At 40.6% G+C, this 22,806-nt stretch overlaps 1 protein-coding gene across 1 annotated transcript in view; it reads left to right on the top strand.

The window, feature by feature from the left end:
• Window positions 1-453: 453 nt before the first annotated feature.
• The window catches only part of LOC139435662 (partitioning defective 3 homolog), a 159,727-nt gene continuing 137,374 nt past the window's right edge, over window positions 454-22,806 (top strand). The window contains exon 1 of the mRNA XM_071206407.1: window positions 454-573. Within this exon, the coding sequence (XP_071062508.1) occupies window positions 454-573 (120 nt within the window). The remainder of the gene's footprint in view (window positions 574-22,806) is intronic.

Genomic DNA, 22,806 nt, shown 5'->3' with positions numbered 1-22,806 from the left:
ATGTATGCTTCTTAATTAGTATACATCTATAGTTATCTTTGGCTCTTTACTTTCCTTAACAGATGAACATTTCCCCTCTGTGGGACGAATATAGGTATTGTGATTTTCTTGCCCTTTGTCATTCATGTTGGACGTTCATCTCTGGTTTCCCAACATTTCCCGAGCGCACCTGAACGCAGCACATGACCGAGCACAGAGGGAGAGAGAGAGGGATTGGGAGCGAGAGAGGGAAGGAGTGAGGGAAGCTAAACAGGTGGTCTGAAAAAACATAGAAAACAATGTCGTCCAGCGGGGAGAAGCGGAAAGACCTTTAGTCCTCGCTTCTCTGAAGGAATACAGCCGAACCGACACGAAACAAACCCATGCTCCTTTTTTATCTCCACTCGGATTCCTCCTTCTCCTCCTCGTCCTCCTCTTCTCGGTTTTACTCCCAAGATCTCGGATACTAAAGCCATGAAAGTCACGGTGTGTTTTGGCAGGACCCGGGTGGTGGTGCCGTGTGGAGATGGGAATATTAAAGTGCACACACTCATCCAGCAGGCTGTCATGAGATACAAGAAGGCCATCGCTAAGGTAAGAAATGGTACTTTGTTTCCGTTGCTGCTTTTGTTTTCCTGGAAACAATGTTGCTACGCTCTGCACGCGCACTCAATATGGCGCTAACTTGGAAATAAATACAAACAAGATGGAAACGGGTTGCCTGTTTCTGTTGTTGTATGCACTTCTGTTCAGTTTTGGAGCACATATTCTCTGCATGATGGTGTAATTCGCTCGGTTTTCCAAGAAAGGCGCACCGCCATTGTGGTCCTTGTGTTTGTAAACCCACAAAAGTTCCTCTGGGATTCTAACTGTGGTATGAACGAAGTATTTCGCGGTTTGTTGCAGCTTAAAAGCTTTCACAGGGATGTTTTAACACACATATGCATGCTTGTAGACTTAGTTGTAAGACTGGAGTTCATGCCTCTGAAAGTTGCCAGGACAGATTAGCCTACTAGCAAGTTAGCCTGCAAAAGTAGGGCTGCAGTGATGCGTTCAGGGGTCGGTTCAGAGCTTTGGAGCCTGATTAGAAAGCAGGAAAGTCCTATCAGCTTTAGTATCCTCTTTGCTCCTACGTGTCTACGAGGAAATGCTTTTAAAATGACACTTTGTTCGACTTGTAATGAGCCAATTATAGTGGAAGAGAGGGTTAGCTGCAAGAGAAAGCATGCGAGTTAATGTAATCGATGATGCTTCACATGCAAGAGGAGGAAAAGCAAGAAGAAAGGCCATTTTCACAAGTTGTTCTGCAATATAGTTTGAATTAAAAGCATAATTTTCCAAAGAAGAAGCTGGAGAAAAGTTGCATGGCTGCCTGAGGCCCTGCAAGATGGGGAGGGAAACTGCTCCAGCTGACTGGTGGAGGCATGGAGCTGACACACACATCCTGGAGATACAAGTCAACCTAGAATCAGATAAGATTTGACTGGGGGGGGGGTGGTGTCAAAACCTAGAAATATTAGCTTTTTCACCCATAATTCAATTGAAATGACACATTTGTTGGCATCTAAAGCACTATATCTTACTCGGATTGCTACCGAATAGCCGCATGAATGTTCAGCTCAAAGTCTTAGTTTACATAATTAATCTCCACATTCAGACTGTATTATTCATAGGAAACTTGGATTACAAGATTCCCTTATTCAATAAAATACATTTAGTTTCTCATCCTGCCTTCTTTTAGGGTACTAATATGTTAAGGCAGCAAGTTACAACTGATCAATAATTCACGCTTAGCCCTCGCATGTGCAAACTTTAAGGCAGTCTTTTTTGTTTGTAATGATAGTGACCTAGAAGTCATATCCTCCTTTTTGAATAATTCAGTGTGAGCAGAAAGGAGTGTGTTACTGAGAAGCAGGTGAAGAGATGAACCCTGCTGAACTTCTCCCTCCAGCAGAAGAAACTAACTCTTATGTGACTTCATGCAAATTGGGATTTTACTTTACATAGCTTTGTGAGAAAAGTCAAGGCGTGTAAACCTTCCCTTGAAAGAGTTGAACGTTGCTGACCATGGCAATTTGTTCTTGTATTGCCCAGTTCAGCCGAGGGGTTTGTAAATAAAGGATTTTAAGTTACCAGTTGAAGTCAGTTTTGCATCTGGCTAGAAGCTCAGATTGCTGTTGTATCTGGTTTTGGGGTAAAGTGTTGAGTCATCAAACCTGAAAAAAGTTAGCATGTTAGCACTTTAGTTAGCCTGGAATAAGGTATGTGGTCGATACAAGCTTACGAGATGTGGACATTTTGTTCTACGACATAAAATACGTCGGTAAATAACTGTTGAATGTCTGAAGCTTTAACACTTCTTAAAACAGCAATTGCTAACAAGGGACTAAATTAAACTGAGCTTATCCCGCTAACATTAGCCACCTTTAGCTTAGCGGTGGAGATGTGAAGTAATTCAACGATGCTGTCGTTCCGTTATAGCGTAACGCTAGCTAAATCCAAGTAGTGTTGATATGTGGAGATTATCCCGCGGAGCAAAACATGTAAATATCATTCATGTGTGTTTGCGATTTTCCAAAATCAAATGGAGAAATCCCATTGCTTTCTGTCGGGGGAACCCTTGCGATGCTAGCATCCAGGTTTACAAAAGCTCGTAATCACTGCACCGCTCTACAATCAGAATGTAGGAGAAGACTCAACCGTAACGTGCTGCTGTTTATTGCTCAGGGTGTGTTCTGTAATGCGGCTATTCAATTCTCATTCTGTCTTATCGTAGCTTTGATCAAGCTGTTCAAACCAAATGTAAAAAACCCACGTTTTCTCATGAACTTTTCACCCACGACAAAACATTCTGCCTCACGATACAACATCCCCGTCGTGTATCGCATCAGATCTGCGTTTATTGCTGTACTCCCACGCTGCCTATATTTCATCAGGCCGAGGTCGGGCATTTTCGTGTCGCAGAAAGCATTGCGGTCACAGATGTTGTGTCGAAGATCACAGCCTTTTTATGGTCAGCCCGCCTTAATAAGAAGCCTCAATTAAAGTTTCCTGCTGTAGTATTTGTACGAACCGTCTCATAGCTTCCCCTGTCATTAGAGAGGAATGCTTTCTGCACAAAAATTAAAACTGCTCCACTTCTGAAGGCCTTCTTCAGACGTCTCATAACTGACATTAGACACACACTAGGATGCGCCACTGTTTGTACAAAACAAAAATAAACTGGACTTGACATGGATTGTTTTTCCCTTCTTCAAAGTCTCTTGAGAAGTCAAACGGTGTCTGATTATCCTCCGCTCGTCTTGTTCCTTCCACAGATCGTAGGGTGGCTACTCACCCATTTGGATAAGTGTGGCAAGCGTTTAAAATGACAGCCTTGACTGGAAAACCGTCTGGTGGTTTATTGCTCCAAACCCACAACCCACCTAAGCATCGGCACGTCAGAAGAACCATGAGATACGTGTCTTTTCTGACCGACTGTTCCTAATGCTCGACAGCTCCAGGGGGATATCGGGTGTCTGCACTGTTGTGTCCACACCGCACATTTCCATTCATAGCTTCACGCTGCTGGAGTTTCCTCCCGAGTAGTCTGGGCTATTGTGTACATATGTTAGGCAGACAGACGACATGACTTTGACCTGGTGCAGATCATAGAAGCAGGATGTTTCTGTTGGTCTGGTTTACGAAGTGGTTTTCATCAGAAACTTGGAGTCACTTGGCTATGTTGTTCTTTTTGCTTACAATTTCAGTGTTGGTGAACCCAATAGGGATTGACTGTCAGTATTTCCATTATTTGGTTGTTTGAATATCAGAGAATGTCCAGTGTGAGTGAGAAATGCCCGCCAAAAGTCTCCAAAGCCCTAGATTAGGGATCACCGACTACATTTGACCAAGGACCAAAATTAATCCGAGACACACTTTCGGGGGCCAGCTGCTGCTTCTCTGTTGGACTCCGGTACAGCACATTACTCACGAGAGGTTGTAAACAAATAAATGAGTGGGGTGGCGCACTAACCACTCCGCCAACGCCACAGTCACCCCCGCCCCGAGAATGTCTGGCGGGCCGGATGTGGCCCGCGGGCCGCCAGTTGATGGTCACTGCCCTAGATGGCGTCTTCAAAATTGAATTTCTTTCCGACAAACTGTCCAAAATCCAAACATATTCAATTTAGTTTTGCATTAACAAAGAAAAGCATCCCATTCTCACATTTAATAGCAGAAACGATCAAACTGTGGCATTTTTTTAATGATATCTTATTATTATTCCATACATGTTGTTGTATACACTGTAGGGATGGGAACGATTAATCGAATATTCGAAATGATTCAGGTATTCGAATATATAAAGTTTTTTTTACCCAATTTTTTTTTTATAGGATGTGTACATTTCGGTTAGCCGGTTAACCGTTTTTTGGGGGGTCGAATATTCGAATATACATTTGCTTTCAAATTCCCATCCCTAATACACTGATGTTTCAAGAGGATGAAAACATTCTCTAAATCATTTTGATAATGACATATGCTTGCTGTTCCAACAGCAGACACGAAGAGACATTAATCCTATATCAAATTTGACAGGTCGAATCAATAATAATCAATCATCCAAAAATAACCAACCTTAATGGGGATTGCGCTCAGAAAAATCATCACATTTGAGTTAATCTTGTCCTGATGTCTTTGCTCTGTGCTCCAGATATGACTCAATGCATTGCACACATCATTTATTAGTCAGTGTGCAGAAGCCTTTGATGGTGGAGCGGGCCTGGAGATGAGCAGTCCTACACGTTGAGAGAGTTAAAGGTGGGGTAGGTACGTTTCAGAAACCGGCTCGAGATACACTTTTTGTTATATTCCATGGAATGCTCTTAACTTCCCGATAGCAATGAATATCTGAAGTGCTTTGACAACAATTCCATAAAAAAATTTCATCTGTAGAAGCCGTGGTACTGTAAAAAGTACAACCAATCGATTGGATGGCCTACCTGCCTGTCAGCCTTCCATCGGGGCACAAACTTATCTCGTGCCCTCATTGGTCATGTGCGCGTTCGTGTGTGTTGGAGGAGGGGCTCTGTGAGGAAGTGGCAGATTTTCTCCGGTTGTGTATTTTCAAATTCTAGCGATCTCCAGCCGGTTTCTCAAACTTACCTACCCCACCTTTAACTGCTGCCGTACAGGAAAACAGATCAACACGTTCGCCACCAGAGATGTGCCACATCTTCAAAGGAAAAGCTTCAAATTGGCCCTATTTTGTCTAAAAGAGCAACATAATTGCACTTGTTAAAACATTGGAGTTTATGATCATGATGTCGGGTCACAAGTCCAAGAGTGTGAAGGCCAAAGGGTGTCGAGCGTTCACACTGAACAGACGTTCGCTCTCGTCGTAACTCAAACCTCATTCCTCTACTCCTGCAGTTGTGTGTACCAATCTGTAGCTTGTGTGAAGGACTCGAGGTTTCAAGGCTTTTATCGTCATTCGTGCTACAGTGAACATTTGTGACCCGCTCTGTCGAAATCAGTCGGAAGTCGCGACGGCTCATTTCAAAATAAACCTGGATTTGCGTAAAAAACTATTTTCGCGTCTTTTGTTTGATTTTAAACACACAAAGTCTTGGCTTTCAGAATATGAAACTTTTATTTCCAAAATCACACGAGAAATACATTCTTTAAGCTTGTGAAGGGACGAAGACATCTCTCACTCGCAATCTGCTCTTCCGCCGCCCCCCCCTCCCTCCGGCTGACATTATGAATGTACCCGTAGAGTAATCATAGATAACACGGCAGGGTCCGTTACAGTTTGTTTTCATCTGATTTAAAATAAACAAAGTCTTGGCTTTCAGAATATTAAACTTGTTTCGGCAAATTCAGATGATAAATACAGCTTTGAAGCTTCGGCTGGATTCCAGAGAAGAGGAAACTTTGAAGGCCTTTTTCTCAAAGTGATGACTCGGTGACAGTCATTATATAATGTGACATATTTCGCTTAATATTTGGAGAACAACAACAAACCTGATATCATTAGAAAGCTAGGAATCTCCTCTTTCCAGCAGTGTACACAACTCAAAATGTGTCTTCGGGTCAATGCGACTGATTTCGATAGAGCAGGTCACATGTGTCAATGAAAATCTTAGGTCACGGGCTCCTCCAACAGAGCAACAGAATATAACAGACACAACAGTTAAAGTAGTGCGAGGAGAGTCAATATACAAGTAATTGGAATATGAATTGTTTGCCATGTGTTGACCACAGTTGTCAAGAAAACATTTTAGTGCCCATTTTTGATGGATGCATGGTAGATAACAATGCACTGGTGACCGGACCGTTATGCAATGCTCGATGATTGAGTTAAACTATATATACGGACTAGGGTTGCCAGAAACTGACCATGATCAAAATCGATTATTCGGCAGCCCTGGCGAATAATAATCGATTATTCGCCCCCCCCCCCCCCCCCCCCCCCCCCCCACGGGAGAAAAAAAAAAAAACTCAGACAAAAGGAATCCCGTTGCTTTCTTTACTAGAACATGTTTAACAGTACAAACAACAAACAAGCATGTCATCACAACGACGTGGCCTTGAAGTGAAGTTGGTAATGGCCGGCTGTGCTGCGTCTTTCTCTGTAACCTCTTTGGCGTGCTTCGCACTCAAATGCTAACGCATTGTTGAGGTTGAGCTGTGATAGACCAACGTCTTTTCGCAGAGCTTGCATTTAACTTCCTTTGGACGTGTAAGTTCGAAGTAGTTCCACGAGGAGGAACTCTTTTTACCTGCCGGCTGCCGCTTTGTTCATCTTTAGTCGCACGTGTGAGGGAGAGGGGGGGTGGGGTCGGTGTGTAGCGTGCTGCAGCAGCAGTCTGCTCTGCGCAGGCTTCCTCCAAGTTTACAGTAAAACAAACTGGTGGTGTGACCAATGGCCATTTACAATTATTAATACTCTTACTATTATTAGCATATATATATGTATATATATATTTTGGTTGAAACTAAGCCAGAAAAAAAAAAATACATAAATAATAAAAAAAATATATAAATAATTAAAAACATATATATAAATAAAATCGATTTTTAAAAATAATATTCGATTATGGAGACTGTAACGAATAATCGCTGGCATCCCTAATACGGACCACAAATAAGTAAAGAAAGAACTGCTTGTTGATCTAGCGTGTTATTGGCTTATTTTTACGCCACGTTTTATTGATACCATCTAAAACTGGCACAAATGATGTTTTATCATAACTGTCTAATTGTCCATAGATGTTCCATTACGTCACCTAGACAGCAGTTTTGTTATCCCGTGCATTGGTGACATTTGTACCAGGCATGTTTTAAACTAACTAGGGATGCTCCGATCGATCGGTGCTCTCTAAACATGCCGACCGCGAGAGCCGATCGCATGACGTAAAATACATGACACTTTTCTCTGTGTGCGGCAAAACAAGCTCGCCAACATGGCTTCACCGGTCTGGCATTATTTTAAGGTGTCCGAAAAACACAGTAAAATAGCGGAATGCAACGTGTGTGAAGCAGAAATCCTGCAACTCCGCCCGCCGGACCGGTAAGTGGGACGAAACACACACGCGTTAGACCTACTTAGCTATTTGGTCTACCTCTGGAACAAGCTAAACTAGTTATAAATATATTTATTCTTCACTGTCGGGTCACTCATTACTGGATCAGTGAGCTGCATGAGATACTGACAGGCTGTCAGGAGAGAGAGAGAGGGAGAGAGAGAGAGGGGAGAGAGGAAAAGAGAGCGCTTCCGCTCAGTTCTCCCGTGTTATTCTCCAAAGTGAATGTAAACTTGAATAATGTACATCATTTGAATGTAATAATTAAGTTGATTGTTGTTTGTGGAAGCTCCAGTGAATGAGCCAAACTGAGTTCAAACATCACTTTAAATGGAAGATTTAAAGTGATGTTTAAATCTTCCATTTAGGCCCCGCCCACTCGATCGGATCGGCGATCGGATCGGCCGATACTGATTCCGGCGATCGGCCCCGAAATTGGCGATCGGAGCATCCCTAGAACTAACTGCATTGTTTATTTGTACCTAAAGTTGGTTAAGAGCAGTATTCCCCACAACAAATAAATAATGTCAGAGAAAAAAACCAACACTAAAAGTAACTTTTGGATCGATATCTCATTTCTATATCGATTGAGGCCACCTTGACACAAACCAAGAAACAATATTGGTGCCCATTTTGATTGATAATTGGTAGAGAACAATGCAGAGCTGGATGGACGGAGATGGAAGAAAGCGTTGTCCATTGACTTGCACTTTATTGTCTGCTTATTGTAACGCTTTTTCGACTTGTTTCTTGTTAACTGGCAGTTATGATTTTATCAAGAGGGCATTTACTTTCTATGACATGGTTGTTTTCTTATGTAATCCAGACCGTATTATCCCATGCATGAGAGGCATATTTTATGTTAAAAAATGTGTTGAAAAATGACCTCAGTGATGGATCAAATAGTTCAGGTTGATTGATTTCTCATCTCCATTGTGATAGGAGCTAAAGAAACCTCAAATGTGATTGCACTTTTAGCATAGGTGCACTAGGGTTAGCTCAATTCAGGTCGTCTGTTTGATCCTCATGTCACCACGCTGGGTTCCTGCTTCCAAAACGGGCACAGTGCCGGCTTAAAAGCTTCGCTGATGATCCCCGGGCTGCAGACTTTGCCCTTGACCAAACTACTGTGAGAAATGTCCTAAAACATGACCTGGCACAGCATTTCATTTCCTAAAGGAGACGGGTAGAGAGGCACCGGAGTGAACAGAAGGAAGAAGCCGTGTGAAGCTTCCTGTGACAAATTATCAGAGCACAACGGCTTCATATCTGCTTTAAAACGTCTGCACACAGATTCATTCTACCTCAAAACATTGGCAAATAACATTGATGTTGCGAATTCAGCACTTAACTCGGTTATATGAAGTTACTCACATTATATAAAGGGCTTTGAGTCTTTTCTCCTCGTGACATGAGACTTGTTTGTTTTCTTTCTGCCATTTGATGATGTTGGCATTACGGCGTTTCCCACGGTGCTTATTTTGCTGCGCTGTGCATTTTTAGGACTTTACAGGGTTCTTCTTACGGTCATTACAAACCTGGAAAAGTCATGGAAGTTCAAAATGCTAATTCCAGGCCCTGGAAAACAAAATGTTTCCCAAAGTTTTGGAAAAGTCAGGGAAATGTAACTTAAGTTGCATCAAATATAATTTATATTTTATCTAATTGCCAAAATAGACACTGAAATGGTTAACTGTCAGACAGAGGGCAACTTATATTTTATTACATTTTGTCAGAAATATTACAGTGACACACTCACCAGATATATTATCACAAAGGTTTATAGCGCAATATGCACAATATAACTATCAAACACGGCATACAATAGAAGGAAGGTTTGTATTACCTAAATCTAAATCAAATATGGGACAGAGAACAGTCCAGAGCCATGATCAGCTGGAACTCTTTACCGGTCCATATCATTCAGGAACCTTCTCAAGTACATTTCAAAAGGTTGCTAAAAAAATATTTAAGTTTTACAAAGTAAATGTTAACTGTGCCTGTGGCTATGTATGCATATATTATATGTACACTTATTTGTATTTACTTTTGTTTGGCCTTAGGATGGCGATAATTGGATGACTATTTTAGTTTCACTTAATTTCACTGTAAATTGCATGAAATTATGAGCTGTTTTGTTTTAATTTTGTTGTATGTATGTTTATGTATGTTTTGAGTGTGTGAGGACCCCAGGAAGAATAGCCAATGCTAGTGCTAGTGCTAATGGGGATCCTAATAAAGACATAATGATAATACATACTGTATTAGGGCTGTGGCGATACACTAATCTCACGATACGATACGATACACGATATTCAGCCAACGATACGATATATATCACGATATTCAGCCAACGGTACGATTCGATATAATTCGATACACTTATATCATTTTCTGAAAGATTTTAAAGGGACAGTGGGATTTTGGTGTTCCATTGACTTGGATTGAATTAATTCAACTGAAAACTGAAAGCATCAATTATACAATATATGGCTCTGACAGAGAGTCTCCAGCTTGCAAATGCTGGACAAAATGAATCAAAAGATGTGGTGAGAAAATTAGTTTCATTTATTGAAACAGTGCAAACTGTAGCTTACAAGCCTTTGAAACGTAAGTACATAAAGTGCAGTATCACAATGGACAATGGAGAATGAAAAGGTACAGCAGGTGGCGGAACACGGGGGATTTGAATGGGACTTGTTAGAAATTAAAATCAATGTTTTGATGGCATAAAGTACCATAAACATACAGTCAGTTTAAATGCTGTTTTATACTGAAAAACCAGAGGTTGTTGTGCACAACCAGTTGTGGAGCTTTTATTCTGAAAATCCTTCATCTCCGATTAGCATTTAGCATGTGGCTAATATACAATACAATATTCCTATAGAGGTGAATTTAGTAGCGATATGACACGGAGTGTTGCGCACCGAAACCTACTGATTTCAACACTACAACTATAGATGTCGAGATATTATTATTGCTGAATATTAAATGAAGGTACAGTTTATTTGAATACGTTTGTTTACAGACGTGGGTAGCATGAGACAACATTCGGAACTACCGGAAATGATACCAGCCGTGAGATATTTTTGGAGTATTGATTACAGCGTTTAAAATGTATTAAATGAAAAGTCATGAAAGAGATAAGGAGGAGAAAAGGCGTGTTTAGTTATATATTTAATGTGCAATGTCTGAATCCTCTGTAATGCGCAACAACGAACATTGGAGACGTGGAGGGCCGATCCCCAGCAGCGCCAACCGGCCCACAGGGAGGATTCAGCAGAGGATATCTAACAGCTGGAAAGGTGGATCTCGCTCTCTTCCCTTCGCTCACGAGAGCCAGAACACAGCTGTTTTTCTGACTGAACCATCTTCTGCTTGTAACATTACCGCGCTTTTTATTAATTAAAGTATACATTTGAACATTCTCAGAGACTCAATTAGTCTCCTTTTTAAAGCTTCTCTCCTGGACGCGAGTATAACGAACACAGTTATCAGACTTAATGTATCGATACCCGCGGCTGAAATATCGATACTTTCTCGGAAAACTAAATATCGATATATATTGCAAGATCGATTAAATTGCACAGCCCTATACTGTATCGTGTAGTAATGACACGCACAATGGCATTTAACTGACGAGGTGTTTTGCCGGTGAGAGATTTGAGTTGCTTTAGCGCGTAGAAGCTAGTAAGCCTACTATTGGATTTGTTTTAGGCACGACATGTTGCAGACCTTATTTTCCTGTTCCATGTTAAAATAAACCATTTTCAGTGGGACCGCTGAGAAAGAGTTATTTTTTTGGTCATGGAAAATTAGGTAAAGGTCGTGGAGAAGTCATTGAAAATCATTGGGGAAAAGTGTATGAACCCTCTATATCAGGGGTGTCAAACTCAATTTCATCGCGGGCCACATTCGCATAAAGGTTGCACTCAAAGTGTGTGACTATATAAATATATAATATATAAAATAATGTATTATATTACATTATTGCCTCTGAAGTGGATTATTATCGGATAGGATAATAACTTAGTAATTAACTACGTCTGAAAGCCAGGGCAAATAATTGCAAGTCTCTTCAGTGCGCATGTCACAAAATGAGATGCATTGTGGGACATGTAGTTTATGGGCAGCCTGCTTCTGTAGAGTGGCATTAATGGCAGTAATGTATTATATTCCTTGCAAGCTCTTGCGGGGCCACATCAAATGAAGTCGCGGGCCGGATTTGGCCCCCGGGCCTTGAGTTTGAGACCCCTGCTCTATATTCTTTGTATTGTTGTTACAACTCCACGAGCTTAATTCACCAAGTGAGCGGTCATCCTCACAAGTATGAGATCATCATGAGATCAATGTCATAATAGAAATGCGGCACTTTCGCCTGCAGGGTTTTTCCAAGAGGAGAGAGAGGGAACATGGCATGGAGTTTGTGTCTGAACGCAGAGAGGGAGGGCGACGTGACGTAAGAGGCTGTCAAACGCTGACTGCAGAAGTTCTCGGATGGTGGGAAGACCAGTTCTCTCCTTTTGAACTTCATTAACAATTCAGACGTTGAGCTCACGCTGTTCTTCAGAGCTGAGCTAAGAATAACAGCATCATGCAATGACTTGTTCAGGTGACACTTATCATGAACTAGTTGGCTTGACGCATGAAAAACCCTTTAGACTTGAATCCCTAAATACTTGAACAGACGTGAAACATTTATCCAATAAGTCTGACATTTTCACTTGGTAAACGCCCAGAACAATTAAACATTAATACGACTTTTTTTAGTTGGCTTTACTGACTTATCTTGCTACAACATAGAGTACGACTTGACTTGAACGTCAACTTACGTGAGAAGTGCTTTTCCTTTCCCAAAAGTGTGTTGAATGTTTATAACAACACCTAATGTACTTATAATTAGATCTGACACAGATGATCTGTCTACATGGTCCCGCCATTGAAAAAGACAATTGTAAAGACGGTCTTTATTGTGACTCTGAACTCTTGACCGTGTTGGGGGGAAGGGGGCGACCAAGCCATCGTTAATGAGAGTACAGCTCATGGGACTTAATGACACAGAGTTTAAGTGGCTTACAGAGTGCTATGAAAACAGATTACTTGAACTCTGGCATGGATCCAGTCAGCGGAGCATTGGCACCCCGACCGCGTCGCACCAAAGCCGGCGACATGGAGTTCTGCAGGCCCCAAACACAAACAAAGTAGACCAGAGCCGGCTATTTTGGGGTGATGGATTCTTCGGAAATTATCACCAGCACTTGAAGTTCTTTTTGATGAGTGCCTTCATCGCAGGGTGGTGTTTCTGAGGCCGAGTCCCTCCCCCCCCTCGTTTCGGTTCAGCTGTGGACTTTCTTCCATAAACAGAGGAAGCTTCTGAATGTAAACTGGTGCAGGGAAAAGGATCAAGGAGCTCATAAAGAGTTTAATATCTGCTCGGCTCTGAGGTTTTTTCCGTCCACCGTTGTCGACCAGGCCTTTCAGCTTGTAGCTATAGTTTATCTATGAAAGAGATTCTTGGCATGTTTTCCCAGAAGGGTGTTTGTGGGAAAGCCGGGGTTGGATGCTGAGAACCGTGTGTTACGATGATTTAACTTCAAGAACATATAACGACTTTGGTTAGGCTACGTATTTTTCAAGGCAAAGAGATACTGTGTTTGAATTTGAACCATACAAAACATCTGGCATTGCCATGTTATTGAAGTTATTAGCAATTTGAATGCTTGCTCACAGAACAGGGTTTGTACTTGTGTTGAGAACACTGCGTTGTATTCATCTTTGTGTTTTTTCCCCTGCTCAGGTTGAATTGACTCAGGAGTTTTGTGGTTTGAGCCACAGCAACATTTAAATAGTCTTAACTGATAGTTATACTAAGCTAGCCAAGCATAACTGAGTAGTCATCAACTTTCACCCATAATAAACACGGAGGCTACGGAAAGCAGACATTGTTTTAAAAGGTACATTGCTCAAAGGAACAATGTCTGCAGCTCAAGAATGGAAAGCTTTGAGCTATAAATGTCCTATTTTAGCAAAAACCTGACTATTAGGGAAAAATCTTTCACGCCCAACCACATTGACTGAGCTGTGAGACTGGCAATCACACAGCATCTGGGAGTACTCCGAGCTCAAACCCTTTACTTTACTACAAAGCTGCGACTTAACGGTGCATTTTCTAATCAACCAATTATTATTACTTATTGACTTCTTGTTTCGTCTAGGAAATCTCCTAAACATTTTTTAACTATCATATCCTATAAAAAGTCATTTTTACTTAAGTCATTGCAAGATTAAGGCTGACAAATATGCACAATAATTTTGTCAAAAACGCTTTTGATATTGTACGTTTGACTATCGGTGCTTTCACAAAATATTTAAGAGACTTTGATAAATAAATATCTGGAGATGTCCCGATCCAATCACGTGATCGGGGATCGGAGCCGATCACGTGATTTTCAAAAGATCGGAATCGGGAGAAAAAAATCGGGGATCGGGATTTTTAAAATTTTTTTTTATAAAATGTTTTTTTTTAATTTAATGTTACAAAACTAAAATGACCATGTTCACGTCTTAAAGTCATCCTGAGGCCTTAGTTTTGGTTTAAAAGGACACAACATCATGTATGTGTTGCTTTCTTTGGGCTTGTTTTCACAGACCTGGTTGCTTATTTCTCTCAAATCTGGCAACAGAGTGGGCGCAGTGTCTAATAGTAGCAGTAAGCTAACGAGAGGCTACGTTCAGCTGGTGAGTCGGGACAGAGAAAATGTCAAGAGTTTGGAAGTATTATAAAATTGAAAGCGAAGGCAGTGTAACAGCCAGATGCAATGTTTGCAAGGCGGAGGTTCCGCGTGGTGGAAAGAACAGAGCTACGTTCAACACGACCAATCTAATACGCTACCTGAGAAACAAACACCACCAACAACACGACGAGTACACAGCGGCCACTCGGGTAACGGCACTGAGACAACCGACACTTTCAGAGGCTTTCAAAAGGAAAGAGAAACTGCCCCAGAACAGAGAGAAGGCCAAAAGAATAACAGCCAAGATAGCTGAATTCATCGCGTTGGATGACCAGCCGTTATCTGTTACCTTTTTTTTTTCATTGCATAAAGATCGGATCGGGGAAAATCGATATCGGCAGATTGTCAAAATCAAATGATCGGAATCGGATCGGGAGCAAAAAAAGGTGATCGGGACATCCCTATAAATATCTGTAAGGAAGACATAATGACGAAGAAGGTCAATGCAAATTTATAATCGGCTAAAAAAAGTCAGTGAAGTCCAGAAAATGACATCACTTTACTTTTTTTTTTAAAAAGAGGAAAAGACGACACTAATGCCACATTGCCAACATCTAACATGATAGCTAGTGTCATATCCAATCAAATCAAATGGTATTAATATAGGATAAAGAAAAAAATATAATTTAAATTGGTATTAACAATTATTACAAGGCCATTCAACCCATCTATTATACTAGTCATTCCAGCGGTACTTAATACAAAATAGCACTACCACATTATAACAATCCTCTAAGGATAATAATTCCCTCTGAAATACTTCCGTAAAACACAAGTGTATCAGAATTGCACTTAAAAGGATTATAGTTGTTTACAATCTGCATCTAATGTTAGGATCATCCTGAGATCCAGCCGCATGGCAACAGCTAAAAAAAGAAGTAAAGAAACAGGAGCAGAGGTCGTAAACAAACCTCTGAGTTAGCCAATGTTATTTATGAGAGAAAATGAAGACTGACGGTAAATACATTTCCCAAACTCGTAAAAATATTCTCATATCTTTGGTTAAAACATTCCTGAAAGAAACAACAACAAATATAGAAATGTTATGTACTGATTTACATGGTACTTAATTGTTTACTTTCTCCGTCTTTATATGTAGAGACTTTTTCTCCATTAATCTCCGTCACGTTGTTTCCATAGCAACATCAATTTACTGTCAACAGCGCTAACTCCTTCAAAATAAAAGCATGTCCATAAAAAAAAAAAGCCAAGCCAAATTACAATTACAATATCCTTTTCAATTTCAAAGAACACAAATAGGGTTACATTAACAAATAACTATAAAACAACAATACTGTAGAATAACAAAATTAATGCAGTGAATAAACCGAAATACACCCCCCCCCCCCCCGCTGGGGGCCGAATATTCGCTGCTGATTACTACAGAAAAATGGTATTCAGGACAGCCCTAGTTTACAATGGTATGAGGATAACCTTTTTAACATTGATCGATGCTGATATTTATCACAATACATATATTTGTTAAAAGTAATATTTCAGATGATTTTATTTTTATTTTTTAAATCTTAATGCAATTATTTACAAAACATGTCTCTATAAACACACCATATCCGACTAGGAGCAGGGAGAAAATAATCTTATATTACCTGCCCCTTTCTCAAAAACAATAAACAAATAGAAATAGATGGTCTGTCCTTCCTATTTTCTTATTCACAGCCAATCTTAACAGTATCGTAGGAAAATAAGAGAAACTCATAAACATACAAAAAAAAGACTTAGTTCCCATTTGACAGTTAACGGAAAGAAACAACAACACCAACAACAACAACAACACCAAAACATCACATGAACAAGGAAGAGTGCAACTGGTGTCAGAGTTCCCGTTAGCCGGTAATTACCGGACTATGACCGGTAAAATATGCTGAAGACCGGCAAATCTAAATCTCTCCGGTCAAAATAATTTTCGCTTAGCGCAATACCGCATAAGTTGCGCAACTTGCACCACTTATGTGACAGACAAGAATAGTCAACTCTAATGTCTAACACTTAATGTGGAGAAAGAGATGTCCTGGATGGGTTGATTGTGCGTTGATCTGTTGGTAATGCCTCGGGGTTCCGGTGGGCATGTCGACAAATGCATAATGCTGCGCTATACTTTGTGGCCTCACCCGGTTGCATAGCGATGCTTATTGTTTAGGTGTCTTTTAATAAGCAGGTAGTCTATCGTTAGCTAGAACTAGCATGATCTGATCGATATGGACATAAACGCGAGTCTAATCTGACGGGAGAGAGAGATCAGCTGCTGCTGACGAGTCGAGACTCGACACGCAGCTCTGCATGATCACATGCAGCGGTGAGCGGAACAACACACACACTGCAGGTTAGAATATCACACGTAGCTATTTTAATTACTTCTCAAACTACCGTAACTAGTTATAGATGTGTTTAGTTTTACTGTCGGTTCACTCATTACTGATCCACGAGCTGCATGATACTGACGGGCTGTCAGGAGAGGGAGAGAGCGCTCTGTTTATTATTCCCGTGTTATTGTAAATTACTGAACACTTTTGAATAGTTAATCTACTATAATTAGTTTGTTTAATATCATATCAATTTGTTTTAAAGCTCAATAAATAACAAAGAAGACCTTTGACCGGCACTTTTCAAATTTTGTCCGGAAGAATTCAACTTTACGGACATGTTGACCGGCGAAAACACTTTCTAACGGGAACTCTGACTGGTGTAGAAGTGGAGTTTAATGTTTTTGTGACCAAAATCAGTTTTCCACGTATTGCATTGGCTTTGAAGGAGTCCTTATTTCCACTGTGTGTCCAAAACATGACCAAACACCCCGATGAGGAGTCCAATCAGTCACTGCCCCATCAACCCCCACCCAGAGTATCAGCGAAATGTAAAATGAATGTTCACTTGTTCCAGCGGGCTGACTGGCCTTGTTCACAGGCCGGAGTGTCCCTTATCCACCCACCGGACAGTCACTGAGTGAAATGTCAAGGACTGGCTGTGTGAGCGCAGCACAGGGAGAGGATTGTCTGTGAGGAATGTCAGGACACTGAACAAACATGGCTCAGATATACTGTATCCCTCAGAGCAGCCCCGAGATGTGATTGAGTCTGAGGACTTCATATTCCTACCAACTGATACTCTTAACCGCAAATTAGTTAGCATTTGACCACTTCCTGGTGCCTCAAAGTCAATGGTTTTTCCAACATGTTTGTTATTAGTTGTCTTTTAAAAAGGGTATTTGTTTTATACAAGCTTATGACATGACTTATGACTCTGTGGAAAGAGATTCTGGAAGTTTCAGGAAAAAAGATTCTCTCTCTTTTTGTCTTGATTCATTTATATAAAAACCGGTCTGAAAATGAACTGATCATATTTTGGCCACTTTATGATGTCATAATGATTTTTTGGCTTTTGTAACCATTAGTCAATCAGCAACCAAGGTTTTCATTGACATATCTACACTGTAGCTATGTACACATGACAATAAAAGCCTTGACCGCAATTGAGTTAGCATTTCAGCACTCCTTGGTCCGTCAAAGTCAATGATTTTCCCAACATGTTTGTAGTTAGTTGCCTTAAAAGGTTATGTGTTATATACAAGCTTATGAGATTTTAAGGCTTTGTTTTACAACCAACAATTGTGTCTCAAAATACTCCACCGGTGAACATCTGAAACTTTTACCCATCTTAAAAACTGTGACTAAATTAGACTTTTAAACGTCATCACGCCAAACGATAGCCACTTTTAGCTTAACCGTGGAGATGTGCAGTCATGTGACAACATTAGGGATGTAACGATATATCGAATATCGTGATATCGCGGTAAATATATATATATATTTTAAACCTTTATTCAACCAGATGGTCCCATTGAGATCATCAATCTCTTTTTCAAGGGAGACCTGTGCAACATGGCAGCAAGTAGGTTACAACATGAACATAAAACAACAAATAACAAAAGGACATCGTATTTACAGGGCTACATGTACATACCTAGAGACATTGACAACAGTATATCTATATCTCGCCCTGTCAATAAGCCTCACCTTCTTGGCAAAAAGGGTATTGTTTTTGAAGTGGTGGAGAGACAATATCTCTCTGTCTCAGCAACATCAGTACCAAGCAAGAGAGTTTTTTCCACGCAGGGGATATTGTAAACGCCCAAACATCCCAGCTTCTACCTGGAAATGTGGACGTGCTCATATTCCTAAAAGATAAGACCTTGATGACGCTGAGTGAGAGAGTTAGAGTTAATTGAAAAACTAAAGTGAAACTTGATCTATTCTATTGCAGGGTCTGATTATTATATTGTTGACACTTTAAAATACTACTATCCTACTAAAATGCTGTACTGTATTTATTATTTACTAAAGAAAAAAAATTCAAGTAAAAAAAAAAAGTTAATTTTTTTTAAACATTTTTTTTCTTTATTTTTCAATATCGCAATAAATATCGTACCGTGGACTTTTTATCGCGATATTATCGTACCGTGATTTTTTGGTATCGTTACATCCCTAGACAACATTGTAGTTTGTTCATAGCATTAATTGAGCTCATCTTAAATGCTTTATGTGGAGATGATCTGGCTGAAAACCTGTAAGGATCATTCTTAATATCAGTGTGTTTCCACAGATCTTGTTTTCTGCAATATTCCAAAATCCACAGGAAGAACCCCATCTGGTTTTGTCGAGGCTCCCCTTACAATGCTAACTTCTGATTCGGCCTGCAAAAGCATGTCATCATTGTACCACTCCATAGTGGCCCAGATCCTGTATTTCTGCCTTTGTTTTGTGGCCTCATTGTTTGTATACTGGTTTATTATTTTCCTCTTCCTGCATCTGAAATTCCTGCGAGAATCTTCCTGCCAGGGTCTAAAAAAGTCATTTTATTTTCCACCTCGTCATAACAGAGCCAGTTGTTCCCGCCTAGATGCTAATTGCCCAGCAGCTGAATGAGAAACATGGTGGTGTAGTGATACAGTAAAGCTCAGGCAAGCAACAAGCATGTTCTAAATGCATTTTGAAGGATTGCCGGTCCTGCATGGACACAGTCTAGGTGTGAGGTTAAGCTTGGATACAGAAAACCACACGCTGCTCTGAGGATGACGAGCCCACATTAGCAGAGCCCAAATGATTTATGAGTGTAGATTAATGATGTCTCTGGAAATTGAATTCAGTACTTAGGCTGATGAGGCTTTGTCTGCTAAATATAGGACGGGCCAAGTGAGTTCTCTGCCTTTGACAGATAGATGGTTATTGGCCTTTGGGCACAGCGGGGGCTCTGAACTTCATCGTCTAATGTCTCTCCCTGCTGTCTGCTGGGGTGTGTTGGCTGCTTCTGGTGTACTCAAGGAGGCAAAAGGCTGTGTGTTAAAGGGTTTTGCCCGATGTAGCTTATACCTGAACATAGGGGTGGGCGATATTGAAAAATATATTATCACGATATTTTTCATGCAGTATCACGATGGACGATATATATCACGATATTTTTTCATGTCTGTTATTATGGTTATTTTTCAAGTTACTTAACAGTACAAGCACCTACAAGGTAACAGAAACTAAAACAAAAAGGAGTAACAGACCAAAATAGCATTTCAAGCTGGTTTTATTTCTGAAATGAACAATTCAACATTTTGATATGGCTTCAAGGCACAGTTTCCCAGTATACAAACACACTTTCTGAGGTAGCACTAGCAGTGAACATCAATACACATGAAAAGGAGGGTAAAACAGAACTAAGTAAAACATAACATATCAATGAGGAAAAGTCAGTGCCAAACAATTAAAATGTAAACTTTAGACTTGAAGTGCAATAAAAGACTTTAGCATAACGGAAGGGAAAAGTTTATTTTTTTTATATATTTTTTTATCACGATAGATACGATATCTCTGAAAAAGCATATCGTGGAGACCTAATATCGTCACGACGATATATATCGTCATATCGCCCACCCCTACCTGAACAGCACATATTCATTTTGAGTAAAGAGTAGTGCAGTAAGGACATATTTCTGTAAGCCGAACAGGAAGTTAGCATCGCTCCCTTGACAAAAAACAATGGAATATACTTCTTTTGGATTTTGAATATTGCAGAAAACAAGATCATTGGCAAACACACGTTTATGATACTTACACATTTTGTTCAGCAGGAGAATTTCCACATATTAACACCACTTTTATGATTTTAAAATAAAAGATGCAATAGCCAGAAATAAAAAGCTAATGCTAGGCTTTAAACCAGGGGTGGGGAACCTTTTTCCTCTCAAGGGCCATTTCAATGTTTTCAACATCCTCCGAGGCCCGTACAAATTATTGACCTCTGCTTAAAAATACTAAAATCACAGCCCACTCATTTCACCAAAACAGAAAGATATGGACACAAGATGTGCGCAAATGTATTTAGTTTCCATGATTTAAGTGGGGGGGGGGGGGGGGGACCTAACCTCCTCTAGGGGGGTCCGGGGGCAAGCTCCCCCGGGAAGATTTGTTTTTAAATGTTGAAGTTAAAGCAATCTGGTGCACTTTGAGAGCAACATTAGATCTATGGACACATCTCTCAACACCCATATGAAACATAACTGTAAACAGATTTTCTTTTTCTTTATGGATATTTTACAAATCACTCTCCTTTCAAACTGTATTCTTGTTTATTAATAACAACTTTTTTTTACAGTCATATAGTATTTTATACCTGTTTACTTTATTCTCTTGTTTTTTGATAACTATAATGATCATATAAAGATGTGCCTTTACCTCACTGGTTGTAGAAAAAGCTTCTTATATTCGTTAGCATAGCTAGCTAACCAGATGCTAATAACAACAAAGTTATTGACTGTATGACAGATCGCCACTGGGCTTACAACTAAGACACAGCCACGCAAAAACTGCAGCATGTGTACGGCTCCTTATGGGTACTGCAATATTTGGAAGTGCCGGAGCGGAGCTGCGTTCTGATGCTCCCCGAACTACACCCCTGTCAGACGAGACATATACCACGTGATGACACGTTAGGCTTGTGTTGTGTTCAAGGACCCTGGCCTTGGCCAGGAAAAACAGGCACTCACTTGTTTAATTATTTTGCGGTCTAGATTACTTTAATTTTTTTCTTTTTTGCGTGTGTTTAGAAATTACCTCGAGGGCCACACCATATGGTCTCACGGGCCGTATACGGCCCGGGGGCCGGAGGTTCCCCACCCCTGCTTTAAACAAACTGCATTTGTTTGCATAGCTGCATCAACACCGCCAAGCTAAAGCTGGCTAATGTTTGGCGTGATGACGTTTAGTAGTCTCATTTAGAAAGTTGTTATCAACCAGTGTTTTAAGGTTGTTTCTACCACACACTTTATTTCATGCATCTAACTACAAACATGTCTGAAAACCTGTTGACTTCAAGACGAGGGAACCGGAATTTGGTAAAATGCTGACTCATTACCGGGTTTTAGGACCCGTTCCTGCACCACTCTTTAGTCAGGGGATTTCAAACTGAAAGACTATCCTTAAAAGGCCTGCGGTGTAGTTCCTAAACAAGTGCTAAATCAACCTGTAAGCCAAGACTGACATTTCAGCTATCAAATGCGAGGATTAGTTACTTTTCTATTTTCTGCCTTATTGAGTTTGACAGGTAAAGGTGGCTCGAGCTCCGTTGCCAACATTGCTGCCGTGTTTATGTCTGCCTCGTGTGTTTTAAATTACAGGCCTGTTCTTTGACAGATGAAAGAAAAGGCTTTGATGGGCTCTGCTATTCCAGGCCTTCATTCTCTCCTGGGTGTGTTTTTGACACGGCTGGTCTGCACTTGTCACAATGCCGCCTGCACAGTGATTTAATATTCACCGTGCGTTCACACACAGACGCCGTGACATAATCAGTAAATCAGGGATTCGCAATAACCAATGTGTCCCTGAAGCCGGTAGATTGATTGTCATTTTGAAGCTAAATTGTTGCTGATTATAGTGAATGAATGACACCTTGTTACAATCCTTCTAATTACCGTACTTTTCGGACTATAAAGCGCACCTGCATATAAGCCGCAGCAGCTAAATTGTCTGTCTGTCTTGCTCTCGTTCTGTCTCTCGGTTCCACTTTTACTTTGGCGTGCTACCTGTCTCACTCTTTTCCGGCCTCCAGCTTTTCCTGCTGGAGCCCGCCGCTTAAAGGTGGCGGGCGCGGACCGGTCCTAGAGCCCATGGTGTTAAAGGTGGTTAATTGTACCTGTAAAATCCATAGATTTAGGAGGTTCCCTAGTGGCCGCTAGCTGTACAAAAAAAATGGGGGGGAAAGTCGCGGCTTATAGTCCGAAAAGTACGGTAATTAATCAAACATTGGAAGTTAAAGTAAGATTGTCGATTAAAAACAAAAAAAGATATTAATAAAAAAAAAGTCGCGGCTTATAGTCCGAAAAGTACGGTAAATCCTAAAGCAGCTTCTCCCATTTTCTGTCAGGTGCAAATATGTGTCACATACCTAAAAAGCTGCTTTCTGAC

This window comes from Pseudochaenichthys georgianus, chromosome 17 (genome assembly GCF_902827115.2).
Source record: "Pseudochaenichthys georgianus chromosome 17, fPseGeo1.2, whole genome shotgun sequence".
Lineage (NCBI taxonomy): Eukaryota > Metazoa > Chordata > Actinopteri > Perciformes > Channichthyidae > Pseudochaenichthys > Pseudochaenichthys georgianus.
Note: the sequence above shows the minus strand (reverse complement) of the source record. Positions and strands in the feature narration are given on the sequence as shown.